The sequence below is a fragment of the Nicotiana tomentosiformis genome, chromosome 2, assembly GCF_000390325.3.
Source record: "Nicotiana tomentosiformis chromosome 2, ASM39032v3, whole genome shotgun sequence".
NCBI lineage: Eukaryota > Viridiplantae > Streptophyta > Magnoliopsida > Solanales > Solanaceae > Nicotiana > Nicotiana tomentosiformis.
Window position 1 is genome coordinate 184,405,455 of NC_090813.1, and position 22,133 is coordinate 184,427,587.

General features: G+C 36.2%; 2 protein-coding genes across 3 annotated transcripts; both read right to left on the bottom strand.

Moving 5' to 3' along the window:
- Window positions 1–1,217: 1,217 nt before the first annotated feature.
- On the bottom strand, window positions 1,218–5,733 carry LOC104086505 (ubiquitin-conjugating enzyme E2-17 kDa). Of its 2 annotated transcripts, none has more exons than XM_009590779.4 (5): window positions 5,575–5,733; window positions 4,574–4,680; window positions 3,482–3,609; window positions 2,654–2,758; window positions 1,218–1,604 (listed from the first exon to the last, which is right to left on the bottom strand). In XM_009590779.4, the coding sequence occupies exons 2-5, from the start codon at window positions 4,641–4,643 to the stop codon at window positions 1,461–1,463; spliced, it is 447 nt and encodes a 148-aa protein (XP_009589074.1). In that variant the 5' UTR covers window positions 4,644–4,680; window positions 5,575–5,733; the 3' UTR covers window positions 1,218–1,460. The 2 variants fall into 2 exon arrangements, with proteins under 2 accessions (XP_009589074.1, XP_070052474.1); XM_070196373.1 differs by having other exon boundaries at window positions 4,574–4,699; window positions 5,575–5,706.
- Window positions 5,734–11,882: 6,149 nt separating this feature from the next.
- LOC104086503 (26S proteasome regulatory subunit 6B homolog) lies at window positions 11,883–20,763 on the bottom strand. The gene is made up of 6 exons (XM_009590777.4): window positions 20,166–20,763; window positions 18,309–18,539; window positions 12,936–13,094; window positions 12,685–12,837; window positions 12,403–12,486; window positions 11,883–12,152 (listed from the first exon to the last, which is right to left on the bottom strand). Exons 1-6 carry the CDS (start codon window positions 20,643–20,645, stop codon window positions 12,018–12,020), a joined length of 1,242 nt encoding a protein of 413 aa, XP_009589072.1. The 5' UTR covers window positions 20,646–20,763; the 3' UTR covers window positions 11,883–12,017.
- Window positions 20,764–22,133: the final 1,370 nt, after the last annotated feature.

The window sequence follows — 22,133 nt, forward strand, 5'->3', positions numbered from 1 at the left end:
TTAATTATCACTCACACCAACTTAGTCTATAATTAGCGAGAGCTTATTTGTTCACATCCGCATACTGTAGTAGAAGGATCAGCAAAAATCAGAACAAATGTCTCAGAGCAGCTTGCCAATTACATGAAACAACAAACCCCTGTCGCAGTCTATGTTTTAACAAAATGAAGACTTGATTTCTTACTTGTTGATTTGCAATCAATAAAATCACAAACATGAAGCTTTTAGACCCGATCCACTGCATGGTACAGAAGGAACCTGACCGTGTTTCATAAACAGCTCCATGGCACTATTGCTTGTCCAACACCGATAGACTTGACATACCATTATTCTATTTCATTTTAATAGCCATGACGTTTAAATCAGCTTTCGCACACCAATTACCCAAAGTACATGGTACCATACCATTATTCTAATTGCAAGCAAAAAAAATACTTGCGTCTGTCAAAATCTCAATTACCCACCATAAACATCTTAAAATGTACTGAAATTAATTCATATGCTAACACATAAGTATGCATTATTTTAGTGTATTTGTTTTGACAACAAATTCCTTTGTCACTACTACTATTTGTTATCACTGCCTCTTTTTTCATCATTTTATATGAGGCTTGCTCGCTCATTGCTCCTTCAACTGACCATTCACTAGTTTGGCTATTCTCGATTACAACACTATTTTCCCTATTCATGCACCTTGGCCCCTGCCATTGGCAGATAGCAAGCCAGCAAACATAACTACTTAGCCTATAATTTTGGCTTTGGAAGGGAAGCATGCCTAAACCCTTTGACTTCAATAAACAACTAAAGCTTTACGGTAAAGCGAAAAACTTCACCATCTGCCATTCAGCAACAATTACATTTTTCCTATTTTTGGCAAACGGTCTCATGTATCTGAACCTTCACAAAACTGAAGAAATAATACAATCAAAAATAGCACAGTAGCATAAAGTTGGTGACCTCATCATACATTTATATCTGTGCGAATTACCACGCTATTCTACCTACCATAAACTCTTGAACCATTTCTGTCGTACTTTAGACAGACCTAATACCATTTACTGATACAATAATTCACCATACTACTAACAACTTGTAATATTACGGTAATCAGTAAACCTCCGTTTTCATTTTTAATATTTTGGTGTTAGAAAAGAGTTGAGGTCTATAATTGTGAATCAATACCAACTTTGAACGCAGAACCAAACAAGCCAGGCAAATTGGAAAAACTAGAGAAAGGCTCAGGTAAACTGGCAAACAAAGTAAAATTACATGAAGTTTCTCCCTTACTAATAGTCATCAAATAGATATTCACAAATTGAAAAGACATGTCTCTTGACAACCCACTTTAAGGGAGATTAAGAAGTAAACTAAGTTCTTTCGCCGAATTTATTCATTCACCACCAGCACAATAAGACATTGCTGTTACAAATACTCAGACATGCCTGGTGACGCCTTTGCCATTATCCCATAGCATATTTCTGAGTCCAGCTACGAGCAGTGGTCTCGTATTTGGACCTGTCGGTCTTGTACATGTGAGCAATTTCTGGTACAAGCGGATCATCTGGATTTGGGTCAGTCAATAGGGAGCAGATGGAGAGCAGGACCTGTAAGCATATCACCAGATTGGTCACACCTTCACACCCCAAGGCAACTCAAAAGGAAACAAAAAAGATCAAAAAAGAAACAGAAAAAACCCAAAAGCTTCTCCACTCCTTCACCCCCCCCCCCCCCCAAACCCCCGTATTACAGAAAGTTCTTCTCGTGACACTGTGACAGATAAACCAACTATCATCCATTTTTTATGATAAAATCTTTTCTGAATGGTCAATTCTTCTATTAGTTTCTTACTTTCTTCTAATTGGTATTGTTACCCTTGTTTATCTCTCTTCAAATCCAAACATAGTGATAAGCTGTCATGTTCCTAGGCATTTTATCCAGATATTATCAACTTACAATTTGCATAATGTGAAACTTTCAGTGTCAAGTATTAAATAATGCACAACTTTGTGTCAAATTTTTTGGCAGATTCTTCAAAATATTCTAGGTGGCTCTCACTACTAGGCAATAGATAAACCAACTATCATCCATTTTTTATGATAAAATCTTTTCTGAATGGTCAATTCTTCTATTAGTTTCTTACTTTCTTCTAATTGGTATTGTTACCCTTGTTTATCTCTCTTCAAATCCAAACATAGTGATAAGCTGTCATGTTCCTAGGCATTTTATCCAGATATTATCAAACTTACAATTTGCATAATGTGAAAAACTGTCAGTGTCAAAGTATTAAATAATGCACAACTTTGTGTCAAATTTTTGGCAGATTCTTCAAAATATTCTAGGTGGCTCTCACTACTAGGCAATAGAGATTGTAATAAATTCCTCAAATAGAATCATTTGGCTGACCCAAGGCCATGATTCTTTTAAAAAAGAAGAGATCAAATTTGTGCAGGTGTTAAAAATCTTTTTTTGAGATCACATGGACAATTCTTCTCAAATCTTTTTTTGAGATCACATGGACAATTCTTCTCAACTATATTATGCACCACAACATCAATTCATCTTTGAGAACTACAAACATCATATAGGCTTTGGATTCATTTCAGTCATAAAAATAGAATTAAGTTGAGCTATGAAAGAAAGGCAAGCTACAAACCTTAGATATGGTTAACGCTGGACTCCACTGCTCTTTTAGAATATCCAGACAAATACTTCCATTGCTATTGATATTAGGGTGGAAAACCTTAGTTCTAAAGGCAACCTGAAATAACCAAGACAAAAATTTTAAAAACACCAACTCAAAATTCAAATGATATTATCTGGCAATGGAGAAAATTTATTCTCACAGTTTCACAAAAATGCAAATTGCTTGATGCAAAATTAACTAATCACTTTTTCTTGATGAAGCAGATTAACTACCAATTTAACTTGTTCTAACATTACATTAATGAGACGCCAGCTCCCTAGTACTGATAAAAATACAGAGACCAAAAATAGGAAGAAAAATTGTGACCATAACTCTGACACCAGTGGAAAAAGAGAATTGATAGAAGGCCAGGGACTTCAAAGAACTCTGCCTTACATCCCAAGTGGTGCGAAATATCAGGAGGAAGAGCGTTGCCTATGGAACGTAAATTCAACAAATTCACAAGCACATACCAATATAACAAATATCAACAATGCGCAAACACTAACACACATGTTATATAAACAAAAAGAATTTGAGAAGTAGCCAATTTGAGTTAATTTTCTCAATATATACATGATCACTGCAAAATTTGTCAGACCTACATGTAAAAAAGCTTTACAGCTTATGCAAGGAGAGAAGTTTGAACAACCAACCCAAATAGTTGAGATGGATTTCCCAAGGCTCTCTATATATGAACAAATGCATGCAAAATGATTATACGTCTCCTTGTCCAGTTTAACAAGGAAATACAAGTGAACACGAAAGCAACAATGGATCTCTAAAGCTAAAGCATACCTTTGGAGGCTTGAAAGGATAATCCGGAGGGAAATGAATTGAAACCAAAAATACACCTCCAGCGTACGGGCTATCTGTAGGCCCCATGATTGTTGCTTGCCAATGGAACATATCCTCTGCCACTGGACCTGAATTAAACCAAATATCCAAGTGAACATGAGCATAAGGTTTCTTCCAGATTGCCGCTGAAAACAGTGAAGCCTAATACATTTGAAGTGCATTCCATTACATATAATGACATTCGACAAAGGCTACAATCAATGACATCATATACACGCTAGGTCTTCCTTTTACCCATTGTTAAAATGAAAAATTGGTATTCACAGAAGGGGGAAGCAGAACATGAAAAAAGACACGAAACGAAAGCATTAAAGTCAATAACACCTAAGGCCTAACCCCATCCATAAAGAATAATGCAGCTCCAGGGGCCAAATATGAACCGTGATGCCAATCAAACTGAGAAAAAGGAAAAGTACAACAAAGAATGACAGAATAATTGAAGCACCATTCTTCACTTTAAAATGGTTCATCTCCCCCCCCCCCCCCCCCCCAAAAAAAAAAAGTGAGGACATTACAAAGAGTTAATAGTGACACCAAAAATGCAATACGATCAGTTCCATTTCATTATAACGCACAAACCAGAAAGGAAAACTGAAACCACTAATGTTATTCAGACAACATTTTTACAATGTGATTCTGCTTACTATATAGGCATTAAAAGTAGACAGCTTAAAGTATTTTGATGTATCCACTTAAAATTAACCATTACCCTCAAAAAGAAGAAACCCCTATTTTCTTTTCCTTTTTTCCAATATAGTAGACTCCATAATCCACTCCAAACACCTAAGTGGAGCCCAATAACAGCCCTTTGCCGGGTGGCCTAAAACCCCCAACCTTTGGGTTGAGGTGAAGGGTCTTTACCACTAGGCTATCCTACCATGTCAAACCAACCTTCCGATATATTATTGAACAGTTACAACAGCATCAGCAATCCATGCATACACCTTCTATTCCAATTGGCTAAAAAAGTTCTACAGGTAACCCCAGAAACCAATAAATTGAACAATGGAAGAAAAGGTCTATCCAACATACCAGCACTGCATGATGTGGGAGGATCCTTCTGCAGATCCTTGAGCTCCTTCAATATCCTCTTCGACGCCATCAATTAGCCCCTTGAACCCTCAAATCCAAACACCGACCTGATATTCAATTCAAAACCTTCAGCCACAACCCATTCTATTTTATTTTATGTTTTAAGGTAAGGACCTTTTATCCAAAGCATAGATTTTCAAAATTCACAAAAGCGCCAACCAACAGGAACAAATCAGAAGGAAAAAAAATTATGCCAAGATAAAGACCGAAAGTAGGTTCGAAAATATTAATCACCAAGGTAAACTCCAGCAAAAAGTAAACAAAAAATAAGAACATCTACCAAAACAGTACAGATACATTATGAGCAGATCCACACTATTGACAAGGCATATCGTAGCACCCACTACTTTCAGCTAGTGACACATATTCGTATAGGTGAACATTACCAAATCTACTAACTCTAAAACCTGAATCCAAGCTAAGCACAGTATTAGTTAATTGTTCATAAGATAAAAACCGTAGATCTGATTCATTCCTCAAATAGAGCCATAAATTCGAGTGGATATATGCAAATTACTGCTTTCACCTCGTGACACATTAAAATAATAAACTGTACTTGCTCTGTTTCCACTTACTCTAAATCCTGAATTCTCAGCTCAGACACGTATCCAAAATCTAATTATTTGTTAATAATTAAACAAAATTCTAGATCTATTCCATTCCTAGAATAGAACCAAACATTCAAGTGGATATATATACAACCACTGCTTTTTCAGCTCGTGAAACATATTTTGCATAGGTAAAAAAAATATTAAAAATCGTAAATACAGTAAATTTACTAGCTCCGAATCCATGACTCTAAATCCTGAATTTGCAGCTCAGATACGTATCCAAAAAATTAATTAATTGTGAATAACAACAACAAAAACTAGATCTGTTTTTATTCATTAATTAGAACAAAAAGAGATGTAGATTGAAGATTTTTAGGGTTTTTGAAATACCTGAAGGTGATGAACAGTGAGAGAGGTGGATTTGATCGACTGAAATTGAAGGAGACGGAGATTGCAGAGCTGGAAGAGGATTTTGAGGCAATAATAGTAGTACTACTTTGGAAGAAGTGGAAGAGAAGTTGAAATAGGAAATTAGATTTCAATATTATACAAGGAGAAGGAGAAGTGGGGTCCATTAAACATGTTCTAGAATCCTCTTGCGTAGTCATTATTTTTGGCGTACAATCAACGCTAACGCTACCCCCCTCAGCTTTATACGTTGCCCTCTTGTTTTTCCTATCCGTTGGTGTTCTGGCTTGGATCCTTTTAGCTTCTTTTTTTTTTTCCTTTTTAATACTTCACTTAATATAATTTACGTGATGCAATTTGATTGGTCAAAAAAATAACAATAATAACAAAAAGTTTAGAACTTTTGATCTAAAATCAATTATAAATTTTTGAAGCTAGTGGAGAGCAAATACGAGGAGGAGAAGAGGGCGTTTAGATAAGAGTATAACAAGGCAAAGAAGGAGGCGAAGTTAGCAATTACGACGGTCAAAACTATAGTGTTTAGTCGTTTATATAAAGAACTTGGGAACAAAGGTGGGAAAAAAAAGTTACACATGTTAACCAAGGTGAGAGAGAAAAGCCCGTGACCTGGACCAAGTGAAGTTCATCAAAGACAAAGAAGGTAAAGTATTGATAGAGATAGCAAACTTACTTTCATAGACTCTTAAACGAAGAGGGGGGACAGGAGCATTATGATGGGGTGATTTGGAGCGCGTTGAGAGTTGCCGAGATTTTAAGTTTTGTAGGCGGATTAACGTTCAGGAGGTTATATGGCTATCCGTAAGATGAGTAGAGTAAAAGCAACTAGGCCAGAAGAAATCCTGCTAGAATTTTGAAAGAATGTGGGTAGGGTGGGCGTAGAGTGGCTTACTGGGTTGTTTAATATTATTTTTAGGACGACAAAGATACTCGAATAATGGAGGTGGAGCACGATGATTTTATTGTACAAAAACAAGGAGAATATCCAAAATTATAATAACTATAAGGATATCAAGCTTCTACGGCACACTACGGAAGTTTGGGAGAGGATTGTGAAAGTGAGGGTAAGGAGGTGTGTGTCTATCTCCGAGAACTATTTCGGATTCATGTCGATTGGTGGAGCAGTATAGGAAAAGGAAACGGGACTTGCATATGGTGTTTACTGATCTAAAAAAAACATACAATAAAGTCTCAATAGAGGTTTTATGGAGATGTTTGGATGTTAGCAGCGTACATGTAGCTTACACCAAGGTAATTAAGGATATGTATGATGGAGCCAAGATTCGGGATGAGGACGGTGAGAGGAGACTTAGAGCACTTTCATGTGGTGATGGGGTTGCATCATGGATAAACTCTTAGCCCGTTTCTAATTGCCTTGGCGATGGACATACTGACACAACACATTCAAGGGGAGGTGTCATGGTGCATGTTATTTGCAGATGACATAGTACTAATTAACGAGACGCAAGGCGACATTAACACGAGGCTGAAAGTTTGGAAACAAACCTTAGAATTAAAAAGGTTTCAAGTTGAGCAGAACCAAGATAAAATACTTGGAGCATAAGTTTAGTGATGGGACTCATGAAGTGTACGTGGAAGTGAGGTTGGATACACAAGTTATCCCAAAGAGAATTTTTTTTAGGTACATTGGGTCAGTTATCCAAGGTAAAGGGAAGATTGACGGCAATGTTATCCATTGTATTGGGCATAGTGGATGAAATGGAGGCTCGCATCCGATATTTTGTGTGATAAAATTGTGTCACTTAAACTTAAGGGTAAGTTCTATAAAGTGCTGGTTAGACTGATCATGTTGAATGAGACAGAGTATTAGCCGGTCAAGAACTCCAATGTCCAAAAGATGAAAGTAGCATAAATAGGGATGATGAAATGGATATGTGGGCACACCATGTGAGATAAGATTAAGAATGAAGAAATCCAGGAACAAGGTGAGAGTGGACTCCGAGGTGGACAAAAATCCGGGAAGTAAGGTTGAGATGGTATGGGCACGTGAAGAGGAGAGACACAGGTGCCCCAGTAAGGTGGTGTGAGAGGTTGGCCTTTGGTGGGTATAAGTATTGAGGAGAAGTGATCAGGCAACACATGTCGCATCTTCGGTCCTTGCTAAGAGGGTGTGGGGTAGAAAATAAGGGTAAAAAGTTAGTAAGTAGTCAAACGTATTTTTTATTATATACCTGTAATTTTCGTGTTATTTTTCGTATTCTCTTATTCTTAGTTATCTATTACTACCTATTGTTTATTCCACTTTGGTATCTTATCATTTTATTTTGTTGTTGTTACTGCTTATTATCACTACTTTTGTCATCTTTCGTTGAACCGGGGGTCTATTGAAAATAGTATCTCTACCGTCACAAGGTAGGGATAAGGTCTGCATACACACTATCTTCCTTAAACCTCACTTATGGGATTACACGAGTTTGTTATTATTATTGTTGTTATTAATCTAAATTGATTATAAATATTTTGTACTATAAATTATCTTATTAACATAATGGTAAGTTTAAATTCAATCATTTCTACTTATAAAACATATGTTTTTGGACAAACTAAAATAGAAAGTATGTTACATATATTGGGATAGAGAGAGTATTGCCAATGCAAGACGAATGTACCACTATAGCATAACTTTATATGTAAAACTTTATTAAAATTGCAGAGATAGTATATATGAACCTATAACTTTAAAAATATAATAGATTTAATGCTAAAAACTTTAATTTAAAGATTGAACTCATAAAATTTAAATCTCAAATCTGCCTCTGTGATAACGGTATTTGGATCAGCTTGTGTACATCACTACTAATACCACTGCACCGGGCACATGTCCAACAACACCAAGAGATAAAAAAATAAAAAAAATTATACACCTGGTGTTTATTCTAATCTACTACTAGTATATAAGTAATTATACCTATCCTCCCTTTGTTTTTATTACTAATCATATAACTAATAGTATAATTTGATACAAACACCTTATCTAAGTAATTTCCTTTTCTAAGATGAAAAAAATTCACCTGTTGTGGCCTTTATTAAGGGATGCTCAGCTAAGTTTGAGAATATAGGTCTTCTATTTTCGAAAAAGTAGTAATAGTTTGAGTTGTTTTTGCAAAAAATGAAAAGAAAAACACGATGTTATTATTGTTTGTATACGATTTTCAAACCCAGTTTTCCAAATTTAGAAGCTCGAAATGGTAAGGCTTTTTCAGGAAAATTAGGACCCGTTTGGCCATGAGTTTTGCCAAAATAAATTTGAGATTTATTTGGCAAACACATGTTTGGCCATAGATTTTGCCCACATTTTGGCAAAATCTCAAATCCCAAATTCAAAATCCCAAAATCACATCAATTGGTGATTTTGGGCCAAAACATGACCACTACATTTTTAAAATTTTTTAAATATTACCCTAAACTTTTATAGTTTGTAAAAGAGCCCACATTTATTACGACCAACTAAATATTTGATGAATATGCTCCCTTATCAGCTCAATCCTTTGTGCATCTTACTTTTACTTCTGATTTGTAGGCTAAATGGCTTTCTGAATACTCATATCAGTTAACTTTTTCTTTTTAATTAGGAGCCGTAATTCTCTAATGGAATTTCATTGTAATTAATGATTTATATAGTTCATTATAAAAATAATAATTTTATACCAAACTTATTTATGTTCAGGACTATGGTTTGTGATAATGGTACTATTGGGTATTTATGATAATTTTTAGAACTTGTGGGGTATACGTCATGTTTCATGTTTTTTCAACTAAAAAGTGAAATATGTTTTAAAAAATCATGTCCAAACACATATTCATCTTCAAACCAAACTTCACCCAAATCAGATTTTTCAAAACAAATTTGGAACTCTACGGCCAAACGCTAGCTTAGAAAACCGATTTCCGCCATCTTCAAAACTACTTCGTGTAGTGAATTTCTGCTAACTCCTAAGCAAATGTGACCTTATTATTGGGACTTTGGCTTTAAAATTTTCAAATTCTTCTGCATTTTCAAACTTTGTTTTTAACAAATGTAAAAAAATTTATGGGCACCCTATTTGGTCGTCACTATTTAACTTATACCAACTTTATTTAAAAATTATAATTAGTGGTTGTTTGGACATAAGAATTGTAAAATTCCAAATAGGGAAAAAAAATTCAGGTAAAAATAGTATTTGAAATTTAGAGTTGTGTTTGGACATGAATATAAATTTGGGTTGTTTTTTAAGTTTTGTGAGTGATTTGAGCGAAAATTTTGAAAAACAGCTTTTTGGAGTTTTTCAAATTTTCGAAAATTTCCAAAATGCATCTTCAAGTGAAAATTGGAAATTTTATGAACAAACGCTGATTTCGGAAAAAAGTGATTTTTTTTTGGGAAAAGGGAAAAAAATTCTTATGTCCAAACCAGTGGTGGAGCCAGAATTTTCGTTAAGGGGTATCAAAATATATAAAAGTAAACATACCAGGAAATTAAGGGGAGTCAATACATAGTATATATACATATAATTTATTTTTTTATCTAGCTACACAGTATATTTTTTCTGCGAAGGGGCCTTCCTATAAGGTGGCTCCGGCACTGTCCAAACGTGCTCTTAGTACCCCAAAGTACAAATAACTTCAGACTTTTTTTTCCTTCTTTTTTTTAGTTGCTGTAAAAACAAAGAGTTTCTTCCTCCTCTTCTTCTTAGTTGCAAAATGGATTTGTTAGATTTGTTATTGTTTTGGCAAACGTTGGGATTTTTTTTTATGATATTAGAAAGTTATGTTTCAAATTTGAGCTCATTTGAAAGAGATTTGGATGTTGCATCTTGTGGTGGATTGTCGAAATTCGAAAAAACAAATTTTTGTTTCGAGCAATTTGCATTTTAAACTAAAAGGTGTTAAGTGCATGTAAAAATCAGCTGCACTTCAAATCAATAATGTCTTAAATGCATCTTAAATACAAGTTTTGCATTACAAATTAAAAAATTAAGTGCATCTTACGTTTGCAACTTCATACGCGAATTTTTTTAACTTCAGGTCCATTAAGTCTGAAGTTGATCATAAAACGAGTAAACTTACATGTTTGATATGCAATACGAGTATAGCATCTCAAAAATGGGTATATATGCAAATCCTTTACAAATTCGGGTCCGAATCTGATCCCTTTTTTGTATTTCTTTCTTTTCTTTTTCGTTGTCCTTGAAAGTTGAAAGGACCAATGGAATATTTTATACTCCAACAAGAAGGAAGAAAAAGAAAAGATGCGGAGACTGTTTTCTTTCGGTGGGCAATGGAATCTTGTAGTAACTATTTCCAAGTTATATTATGGAGAAAAAGTTGGAGTCGGCACTCGGCAGTGGAAATTGACCCACGAATACATTAGTAAAATATTATGACGCGTCGCGCGTAGCCATGGTCAATTATTATGCAAAGAATATTCACATCTTACTAATGAAAATTTGAGGGAAGCAAGTGCCACTCAATCATTACTTTTAAAATCAGTACTCCTTACACTTGTCAAAATGTTTATGATTCTCGCCATTTTAATCAAACTATTGATGTGTATGTCTATATTATTTTTCTCTTCCAAGTGTCTAATTTTTCTGAAACAAAGTATAACTGAAAGAGTAGACTTCTTCCATAAAATGAGTACTCTTAACAATTTACTTGCACCACTGAAAAGGACCAAAAACAAAACTAAGAAACTAAACGCAACAGTTGGTTAGCTCATGCATCGGAGTTGAGGGCTAATCCTAGAGGCAGAGACAGGACTTAAAACTTATGGGTTCGGGATTCTAAAACTTTTAAGTTATTGGATTCTAAATTAATAATTTATATATTGTTCAATTAATTTCTTAAGACAAATACATGATTTGGACCAAAACTATTGGATTCGGCCGAACCCGTAGGTTCTACTCTCCCTCCGCCCCTGGCTAACCCATTTGGTAAGCTCTCTGCCGTCAACAGTTGAAGTTGAAATTGAGGGTTCAATTTCTTTAAAGTTTTCATAGTGGATCTCATTAATTTTGGCAAATTGCTTTTCTGACACTACAATATGGAACAAAATAATATGCACACTTTCAACTCAGAACTCAGTGCCTAGTTCTAAAACCGCCACTACTTGTGGGACAACAAGACATCCCACAGGAAATGCATCATTGGAAACTCAATGTATCTTAGCAAACCTCCCTTACAATGAGAAAAACTTATGGCTTGAGACAGCACGTGAACAGCAAATAAGATGCGCGCACCCAAATTCAAACAATAGACAGCCTAACTAACACTTTCAGAGTGAAAGAACTATTGTACTAAAAGGCTGCAACCAGCCATTTAATATCCAATACACCAGGACTACAAAGAAAACATTCAGGGGCATACATATTAGATTTCTAAAGTATTTGCTTAGCCTTTAACAATAATCACTTGTAGAATTCAAAGTCAGTGTCAGGCTTCTTAACGTTGGTCCTGTAACCCTTTTCGAAGTCCTTGGGAAGTATGACATATCGATTCTTGCGCACTGCATGCATACCAGCTTCTTGACAGATGGCCGAAATCTGCAAATATTGCAACATACATTACTAATGCACCCACAAATTTCAATTCATTTTCATTTCGCATTAGTAGTCCAGCATATTTTATTTCTGTCTTGCAGAAATGAAGGAAAAAACTGTTACAGCCAATTAAAAAAGAAAAATTAGCTCATTGGGATTGGAGGTTGGGGGTTTGGTGGGGGCTTCCAAATTTTTTATCATTACCAGAGCATCCTACAGTCGCCCAATAAAATTATAGAGTTAAAAGACAAACCTCAGCAGCACTGATTTTATCAGGGCGAGAAACATAATCTTCCAAGTCAACCTCATCACCTAAGTTCATCTTAGCAGTGCATACCTGCCAAAAAAATAATCCAGCATTAGCTTGGTTCATTTGTACGAAACACAGGTAGACTGCAGCAGAAGCAGAAAAGCAATTCAGAAATCCATCTATCTAAACTTTCTACAATATTTTTCTCTTCACTTCTTTTTAGGGGAGGAGAACGAATAAGAAGAAGAAGAAGACATCATAATATAACATAAACCAAAACCCCACCTGAAAAACGAGCCTCTTTTGACGTCTATCAGGCAAAGGAAATTCGATCTTCCGATCAAGCCTTCCAGGACGTAAAAGTGCAGGGTCCAGTGTGTCAGCTCTATTAGTTGCCATAATAACTTTCACATTCACCGTTTGGTCAAACCCATCCATCTACAGAATACAAACCCAAGGGGAAAAGGTGGCTCATCAAACAATGCAGAGTTTTGTATTCTTCCAGAACTACTTTAAATCTATGTACAAAAGCCTACCTGATTTAGTAGCTCCATGAGGATACGCTGGACCTCTCTATCAGCTCCAGTCTGAGCATCGAACCTAGCAGTAGCAATTGCATCAACCTCATCAATAAATATGATTGCTGGAGCATTTTCTTTGGCAAGGCGAAAGACATCACGAACCATTCGTGGGCCCTGCAAGAATCAGTGAATAAGTGTAAAGTGAGAAGACAAAAACTAGATTAATAGAAACAAATGGCGTCTCATCACTCTTCATGGACACAATCTGATCTAATATCATTCTTCAGTCAGGAAGAGAATGAAATTTTAACATGAACAAAGTTGTATGTTATCTGAAGTTGCATAGCAACTTGCAGTGACATGATATTGATCCGAAAAGCTGCATAAAGACTTGGGGAACATGATTGAATTCAAAGCTACTTGCCGAGAGAGCTGAACTGATCGGCTAGATTGGGTGCGATGAAAGCAAGATCTGTTTCTACAGCCACTTCTACATAAACTGTTGTATACAAGGTGTTTTACTAGTCAAGATGATCGGGGCAGGGGAAGTCCATGTTTCTATATCATTTCTATGGAGGAATATCAAGGACGTTCTATATTACTTTGTAGTGAGAGGATCTGAACAGGGCTTTTGTTACGCCGAAGAAGCTAATCAGAAATTAAAAGGTATTTAGGCAATTGCTATTGAGAGAGGTCTTGATTTTAAGTTCTAGAGAGCTACACTAGATACGGGAATTAGTCCATACACCAAAGACTGAAGGTGAATTGATCGTTGGGAGGAGATGAATTCTAGCATGGAAAAGGGGTCAAAATTACTCCTATCGTTTGGTAAATGATTTAAAATTACCCTTCATTCACTTTTTGGTCCAAAATACCCCCGTTGTTATTTGACTGCTAAAATTACCCCTCGAGCCTTGTAGCAACTGTAAAGTTATCTACGAGTGACTTATAAATCACGATCCGTGCCGCGGAAGCAACCACTAATGCTTGCGTTAGGGTAGGTTGTCTACATCACACCCCTTGGTGTGAGGCCAGACCCTGCGTGAATGTGGGATGCTTTGTGCGCCGGGCTACCCTTTTAAAATTACCCCTCGATTTAACGGTTGAACCTGTGGGTCACGATTTTAATGTGTTGGCATCTTTTTATTGGGCCACGTGGCTCTTTGGGTAAGACAACAAATATGGGTAATATTACACGCCCCATTATCCGACCCACCCCATTTATAATTCTCCTCCAATTTAGGGCTATCTACTAAGCTCTCTTTTTTTCTCTCAAAATTTTCCTCTTCGTTGGAAATTTAGTAATTCCGAACAAGAACAAGTACCATCTTGATTTCCTCCCCGATGAAGATGATAAAGCTGATGGTAATGGTGATGGGATTATGGACATTTTATCGCTGCTAATTACTGGAAAATTCCAGTAATTTCATCGTTTGTCACTTCTTCCTCCTCTTTTATGGATAATGAACAAGAATTATAAGAGCCTCTCTTTTTCTTGAAATACTCTCTTCTGCAAAATGTAACAGGGATGATGCATTCAAAATGGTACCATTTTTTCTGCTTTCTTGACCTGCTGTTTGCAAGATTTTGAGGGTTTTCCATAGCATCTCTTTTCCAGTGAAACTGAAACTGACAAATAGCCGAAACTTTCCAGCCAGGTAATGATCGCCGATTTTTCCTCACTCGCTCCTGAATTTATCTTCGAAAATATTCTGCCGCTTTTGCATCTAAGGTTAGGATTTTTGTTTTTTGTTTTAAGTTATATTTCAGATCTACCAATGTTGAATAAGTAAATATAGAATTTGGAGTTATGAATAATTTTGGTAATATTTAAATGTGACTTTTGCATGGGGATTATGAGATTTAGTTTATGTATTAAGGTATGAAGGAGGATAGTGTGAGATCAGGAGGGGTTGTACCGAAGAAAAAAAGCTCTTCTGGTTGTTTAATTATTAAAAAGAAAGATGACAGAATGGACATAGGAGGAGGGATCAGTTATTCACAAAAGAGGCCAAGGTTTGTAATGAACGATTATGAGTCAAGTGATGAGATATCGGAGTCAATTCAAAGAAAAACTTAGTTGGGCTATATTTTGGTAATGGTTATGTTGTTTATAAAAGGTTATTTTTTAACCGGTAATAAAGGAATGGGGCGGGCGGATAATGGGGCAGGCAATATTACCCATATTTGTTGTCTGACCCAAAGAGCCATGTGCCCAGTAAAAAGATGCCAACACATTAAAATTGTAGCCCACAAGTTCTGCCATTAAATCGAGGGGTAATTTTAGCAATAAAAATAACGATGAGGGTATTTTTGGAGCAAAAGGTGAATGGAGGGTAATTTTAAACCATTTACCAAACGATAGGGCAATTTTGACCCTTTTCCGATTGTAACAACATTGCAAAGTCAAAATACATTTTGAATTTACATTTTTTAAACAAAAAAATACATACATATAGGAAGGATTTACTTAGGGAAATAGGGGGTCAACCTCTGTTTTAAAAGGCGTTTCTGGGGCGAGCCCCGGGGCGAGGCGTACCAAAAACTCTCCGGGGCGATGGTGTGGGGCGAAAGTCTCAAGAGGCGTACGCCCCGCAATTTGGGGCGTACGCCCGGGCGTTCGGGGCGTACACTCGAGCGTTTGGGGAGTGTTTTTTTAGTAAGGAGTAAGCCCTAGAGACTTTTTCAAATTAAAACAAAATTTGTTGAATTAGTCCTTCATATAATACCCAAATTTTCAAAAGTCAGTTTGGTAATTACTCAAAAGGTTTAAAAAGGAACTCAAAAGTATTAAATTTAAAAGTAAAGATCATTTTTATTGATTTAAGCTCTAATTCATGGTTTTCCCAATTTTTTATCTTGTCCGCTAGTCTGCTTATATCTCCCAAAAGCAACGAATATTTAATTTTTTTTACAAATACAAAGAGAACTACATTTTTCTTCATAGCAGCAAATCCAAAGTTCAAATTGCAGGTTAATCATCCTTTTTGTTCCTCCATATAGAAAACTTTATTCTTTTAGATTCAAATTACTTGTGTTTGTAAGTAACGTATAATAGATTGTTTGATTAGTTTTTTGTGGGGATGGAACACACATATATATAATTTTCTTCAATTTTTATGCAATTTTACCTGTTTATAAATATTAACTGTCATTATATTATTTTATAAAATATTAAAAATTAAATACCTACGGGGCTTACGCCCCGCTGAGGCATATGTAAAACGCCCCGCCTTACGCCCCCGCCTTTTAAAACATTGGGGTCAACAACACCAAGCCTCAGCCATTTTTAACCACTATCATCTTCTTCCTCCCATAATCACCTACAACCGAATCACCCCCCCCCCCCTCACCCACCTTTTTTCAGTAAAAATATATTGTTGTTCCACCAACCTAAATCAACCAAAAAGCCTAAGAAATATTTATTTTAAAAGTATTTTCACTAAATGCCATCTGTGAATTACTTTGAAGACAAAAAATTACACTTCATTTTTTTGTTCTTCTATCAAAGCAACCTAATTTTTTCTCAATTCACAGAAGAAGAGAAGGGGGGAAGGGGGGGGGGGTTGATGGCAACGAATAATGGGTGAAGGTGCGAGTTATAGAGGAATTGAGGGAGGTTGGGACTAGAAAGGTGGGTGGAGACTAACAAATAAGAGAGAAAATTATTGAAGGGAGGAGATGAAGGGAAAAAGAAACGGGGAAAGGGGAGGGGGAGGGAAAGTAGGATAGAAAATGGAATTTTTGTTCGGACATGGGGTGGGAGTTTGCTAGGGAAGACGAGAGAAGTGGGAGGGGAGGGGAGGGAAAGGTCTTTTTTCTTTTTCTTTTTTCTTTCTCATTTATGTTTTATTCTGATTCTAATATTTTTTTAATTAAAAAAAAATTATCCACGCGCCTTGGCAGCGTGATTTGCACACAATTTAGCCATGTCAGCTATGCTACTTCCACATAAGCATGGTCAACAATCAAATGTGTTTCTTCGTATCTATTATGTCAAGTTGGAGTGTTCAAAGGGGAAAAATATAAGTTTATGTATCGGGTTTACAAACTGATACAAGTTTAAGTGGTCACGAGGCCATTTGGCCTATAGAATAAACTTAAAAAGTAACAGTAACTCCGACATTTTAGGTTTATAGGTCAGCAGACAAGGGAAGTGCATTATGGATCTACCAATTCCAAGATTGTTCTTAGAAATTGAAGAATCTTCAAATAGTAGAAATCTAGTAGAAGTTTTTCTTTAATTGATCCTGCTTTATCTAGTTCAATCTTAATAATTTAATATACCAAGACTGCTGATGAAAAAGCAACCCAGAATAATATGAAGGAAGTATTCTTGTGGACTGTTGTTTAGACCTTCTTTTTAACATTGTTAAGCAAGTTAAGAGTCCCATGGACCTCCCTTCTCTATTATGATCCAGGCATATGATTCCGTTTTATCTAGTTCACTTACACTTGCAACTGGCCTTAAGGATGGGTACTATTAAGGTCAAAGAGTTTATATGAGGTACTCAGCACTTTTCTTTTCGAACATGCTTCTGAAACTACTTTATGGTCAAAAAATTGACTATATAACAACAAGTTCTTAGCAATTATACTGCCCTTGTCAACGGAGTAGTATGATCAAAGAAATGCATCACCAAGCACACGTCTATATGCCTATATGGTGGTTGTGATGCAACAACACTTCTGTATGACGGACAGACTGGAAGAGTTTAGGATGGTGAAAAGCAAACATATTTGATTCTGACGAAAGCTGTTCTGCTAATCACCTCTTTTCAACTTGTCCTTTATTTGGATTTATATTGGATAGGTTTGCTGAACCCAACGCATCAACAAGTGCAGGGTGACAGCCTAAAGTAGCAGGATCATGCCCCCCAGTCAACAATTTTTTTTTTTTGATAAAGGCAGTCAACAATATTCTTCTTTAGTTGCAACTTTCTTGATGATTTCTATTTTTTTTAATTTAAAAATCGGGTAGCATCTTTCATATGGTTTCTATATTTGTAGCTTCTTTCAATGGTTTCTATATTTATAATATTTAATTTAAAAGAAACAAATAAATCAATATCCTATGCTAGACATTAATCTAGTGAATCCTCATAAAGCGAACTAGGTCATACAACTTCGAAGGAGATAGTAATAGCTCATTGCCTTATTCTCACTCCCAAACAAGGTTACTACATAGGAAATTAAAAAAATATAGACCATAGGAAGAGACTGAATGCTCTTTCAAGCTCTTTTAAGGAAATATAAGAACTTTAAGTGACAACTCTTTGTCCCATATGTTATTAAGATAGATTTAGCAGACATTTACACTGGTGATTAACAATATATTGATGCATAAAAATGACAATGTTTTGGGAATTCTAAGGCTTCAATACATACCTCACCCAAGTACTTCTGAACAAATTCTGAGCCAACAACCCTTATGAAAGCCGCGGTAGTATGATGTGCTACAGCCTTTGCAAGCATAGTTTTCCCAGTGCCAGGTGGACCGTAGAGCAAGACACCACGGGGAGGATCTATACCAATCTGCTTGTACAAGTCATGATGAGTCAGAGGTAGCTCAACAGCTTCACGGATTTCCTGCTTTTGTATGTCACATCCTCCAATATCCTGTTGTTAGAAAATATAAGCTCGGTAACTAACAAATAAATCATGACCTGCGAAAAGGTGGACAATGTGAAGGAAACATAATCGAAAAGCCTTAGAAGTCTATAAGAGTTCCTTTTCACAAAACTTGGAAGATGGTCCCTTTAGAAGTCCAACGATAATTTGCAAGGAAGGGTGCCAAAGAGCTTTCAAAATCTATAAAACAAAATGGTTTATTGAAGCTTTGCAAACATAAAAACTACTCTTCTTCCGTCCTTCAGCAAAAAACACAACTTATCTCAAGTATACAGAATGGGCCCTGAAAGCCAATTGACCAGCTCTAGAACAAGCTAATTAATAGTTATCCAGAAACGTCATAGAACCTACAAGATTTTTATTTTCTAACCGAGGAATCCTTGAGGACAGTGACACAACAACAACACACCCAGTAAAAGTGGGATTTTACTGGGGAGAGTACAGTGTACGCAGACCTTACCCTTAACCCTACCCCAGAAGGGTAGAGAGACGGTTTCCGGGATACCCTCAGCTCAACAGAAGAGACAATAATATCATAAAAGAAACAAAAGAATAGATTTGTAACCACAAAAGAAACCAGAAAAATAATGTCGTAAGAGACAGCTAATAAATAGAAGAGCAATAGCACAATACTATGCAAAACAAAAAAATATTGTGAACATAACATAAACCGCTAGCAGTCTTAGACAAAACTCTATCAGACTATCCGATACAAAGAGGGAAAAATGCTCGACTACCCCCTAACCCTAATGCTCGACCCCCACACAGAAATCTGAAGCCGCGCCATGTCCTGCCTGATCACCTCGTCCCAATACTTCTTAGGTTGTCCTCTAACTCTTCTCGTACCTGTCAAAGCCAACCGCTCACACCTCTTGAAGACAGTGACACAAGGTGCGAAATTAGGTGGAATATGGGACCACCCTTCTACCTTCTCCACTTAAACACAACTTTTGTCTACGACATGGTTCAAACCCAAGATGTGTGCCTAACCCACATATCACGTAATGTCCTCTTACCGCTATACCAAAGCCTTAGGAGACCATAGTGCCTAAAAATATTAGTAGATTATGACTTGCTCTGTAACTACAGATATTCTTCTATGCCCAACAGCCACATGTAGCTAGGTGTCTCATCGATAAGATGGTCACTAAAATCTACAGAAATTTGACTTTCTACTATATGAGATAAGTGAAGTTTGTCCCATAAAAAAATCAAGATCAAAATTGAGCTGTCTTCTTTTTTTCCCGAGGATGAAGCTACAGAAACCTCTAAGTAAAATTTATGCTGAAATATGTGTGAGATTCAGAAAACTTCTAATTTGCCCTAAAACACAAATGACTTACCAGTATAGGAACGAAATTTGGCCAAATAGAGTTAAGAAAATACAGAGAATTCATATAGACAAACCCAACTAGTTTCAAGAATGAGTCATGGTTGATTAACTGATTGATTGAATAAGACCCTAATAGTAATTACTGAAACAAGCAGTACACAATCCCTAAGCAGATTTAACATATTTAAGCAGCACACAACCATATTTAAGCATAATAAACCCTAATCAACGTATAATTAAGCATAAACCCTACTTAAATAGTTCAAAGTTACAAAACTCACATTGTACGTAACATCAGGCTTCTCCGATTGACTAAGCAACGAAATACTCGAGTCAGCTTCAGGCGGCAAAACATCAACGAGCGCATTCGAATGGCGGTGCAAAGCGACAGAAGCCGAAGGCTTAAGCAGCTCGCGATTAATGGTACTTAATATCCTAACATAGTAATTCGACCCCGTAGTGGACCCTACAATAGCGTTATTCGTATCAATCATCTCCATGAACTGGCCGATCACTAACGGCACCGATTGGATCCGTTTAACTTCTTCCTGCGCACGTAAGTGTTCGCGGCGGAGATTTTTGAGCTCGTCTTTAACGTATTCTTCTTGGATCTCGATGAATTCGAGTTGGCGTTGAAGAGATTTGAGACGAGCGTAGAGGTCGTCTTCGCCGTCGGAGGGGGAGGAAGGGATGGAGGGTTCGGGTCGGGTTGAAGGGGGTTTGGGTAAGGGTGTTGGGTCGAGGACCATAGGGGAAGCCATTGTTAATGGATTGAGTGGGAGGGGGAATAGTAGGGATTTTTGAGGAAGAGAGAATGGGAGCTTGGACTCGGGTATGGATACGAGTGATCACATTTATGGCTGGGTGTTTTGTCGATCAGTACCGTAATGCATTTTTGTTTCTTAAAATGTTATATTAAGTGTACCTAATTAAATTCGGTATTATTCGATTTTTTTCTTTTCGATTTAAGTTTATTAGGTTCAGTAATTTCGGTTTATTCAATTTGAATACTAATTAGTATGTAGAGTAAGAGACTGTAATATTTTTAATTAAAGTACTCAAAAGTACAAAACTAAAAGTGTTTGTTGACAAAAGTTTTGTCCAAAACTAACAAATATCAATCCGGAGAGAGAAAAATGTACATAAAAGAATAAATTTGATCATTAGAAATGTCTTGTTGCTTGTTTAGGGTTAATTGATGAACTTAGAGAATAAAGAAAAGTAAAATTTTAGATTTCTTATATTTATGTTATAATTAATAATATGTGTATTGTGCAAAATAATATATATTTTGGTACGGTGTCGGTATTTCGGTATTTTATTTTAAAATACCAAATACCATACCTAATACCACTCTTTTTAAATTAAATCAAATACCATACCGAATACCAAAATATCGAATACCAAATACCAAAATTTTCAGTTTCGGTACGGTAATTCGGTATTTACCAAATTATGCATAGCCCTATTTATGGCTATGTATTTAGGAGTTCGACACTTTTTAAAAACGGAAAAGGGTCATTTATATCCCTCAACTTTTAAATATTGTATAAAAAAATCTTCATTTTACTATCTCACCTCTAGGGTCCTTACTGTCATAGTTTCAGTCACAAATATTCTTATTTTAAACAGCGAGCCACGTGTCGCCTCCTAAACGAATAACCCACCCCAAACAAAATAAACTCATATATTCCATGAACCGCCCCGTTACCCGACCCAATACCCTTTTAATTAATTAGACTCGCACACAAATCATATCTTATTTCTACATAACATCTCGTCTGAACCAAAACAACCTCTTCTCTCTCACTACAATGTCGGTTTGTTAGTAATGCACGAGGCTTTCCATGTAAAATCTTCGACTGGTTATGTAATTTTCTCTTACATCTGTCGTTTATTTCAATATTTTTGGGTTAGTGGTATCCTTTTTAAATCAATCTTATTTGACTCTAGGGTTTTTGGATATTCTTACAAATGAAAATTTATGTGTTTGGATGTGTGTATTAAAGGTATTAACCGGACGGGCTGGTCCGAGCTGGACACGAAAAAAAATAACCCGTCCGGTTATTGTTCCGGGCTGGTTAGTAGGTTGGGGTTCCGGACTGGTAGTGGGCTGGGATTTTGCGATTTTTTGTGAGCACGTCCGGGATCGGGCTTAACGGGTCCGGACCGGGCTGGGTTACTTATATTTATCTTTTTTAGTATATTTTATTTTTCTTATTCAATGTTATTGATACTTAAGTGTTTGC

Bases quoted from the DNA above. Each gene is read 5' to 3' on its own strand.
- LOC104086505 (XM_009590779.4), bottom strand. From the start codon at position 4,643: ATGGCGTCGAAGAGGATATTGAAGGAGCTCAAGGATCTGCAGAAGGAT. The intron at 3,610-4,573 runs GTATGTTGGATA...GGTTTAATTCAG, and splicing joins TCCCACATCATGCAGTGCTG to GTCCAGTGGCAGAGGATATG. The intron at 2,759-3,481 runs GTATGCTTTAGC...TGGTTATTTCAG, and splicing joins ATCCTTTCAAGCCTCCAAAG to GTTGCCTTTAGAACTAAGGT.
- LOC104086503 (XM_009590777.4), bottom strand. From the start codon at position 20,645: ATGGCTTCCCCTATGGTCCTCGACCCAACACCCTTACCCAAACCCCCT. The intron at 13,095-18,308 runs GTATGTATTGAA...TGATTCTTGCAG, and splicing joins TTCAGAAGTACTTGGGTGAG to GGCCCACGAATGGTTCGTGA. The intron at 12,153-12,402 runs GTTTGTCTTTTA...CAATATTTGCAG, and splicing joins ATAAAATCAGTGCTGCTGAG to ATTTCGGCCATCTGTCAAGA.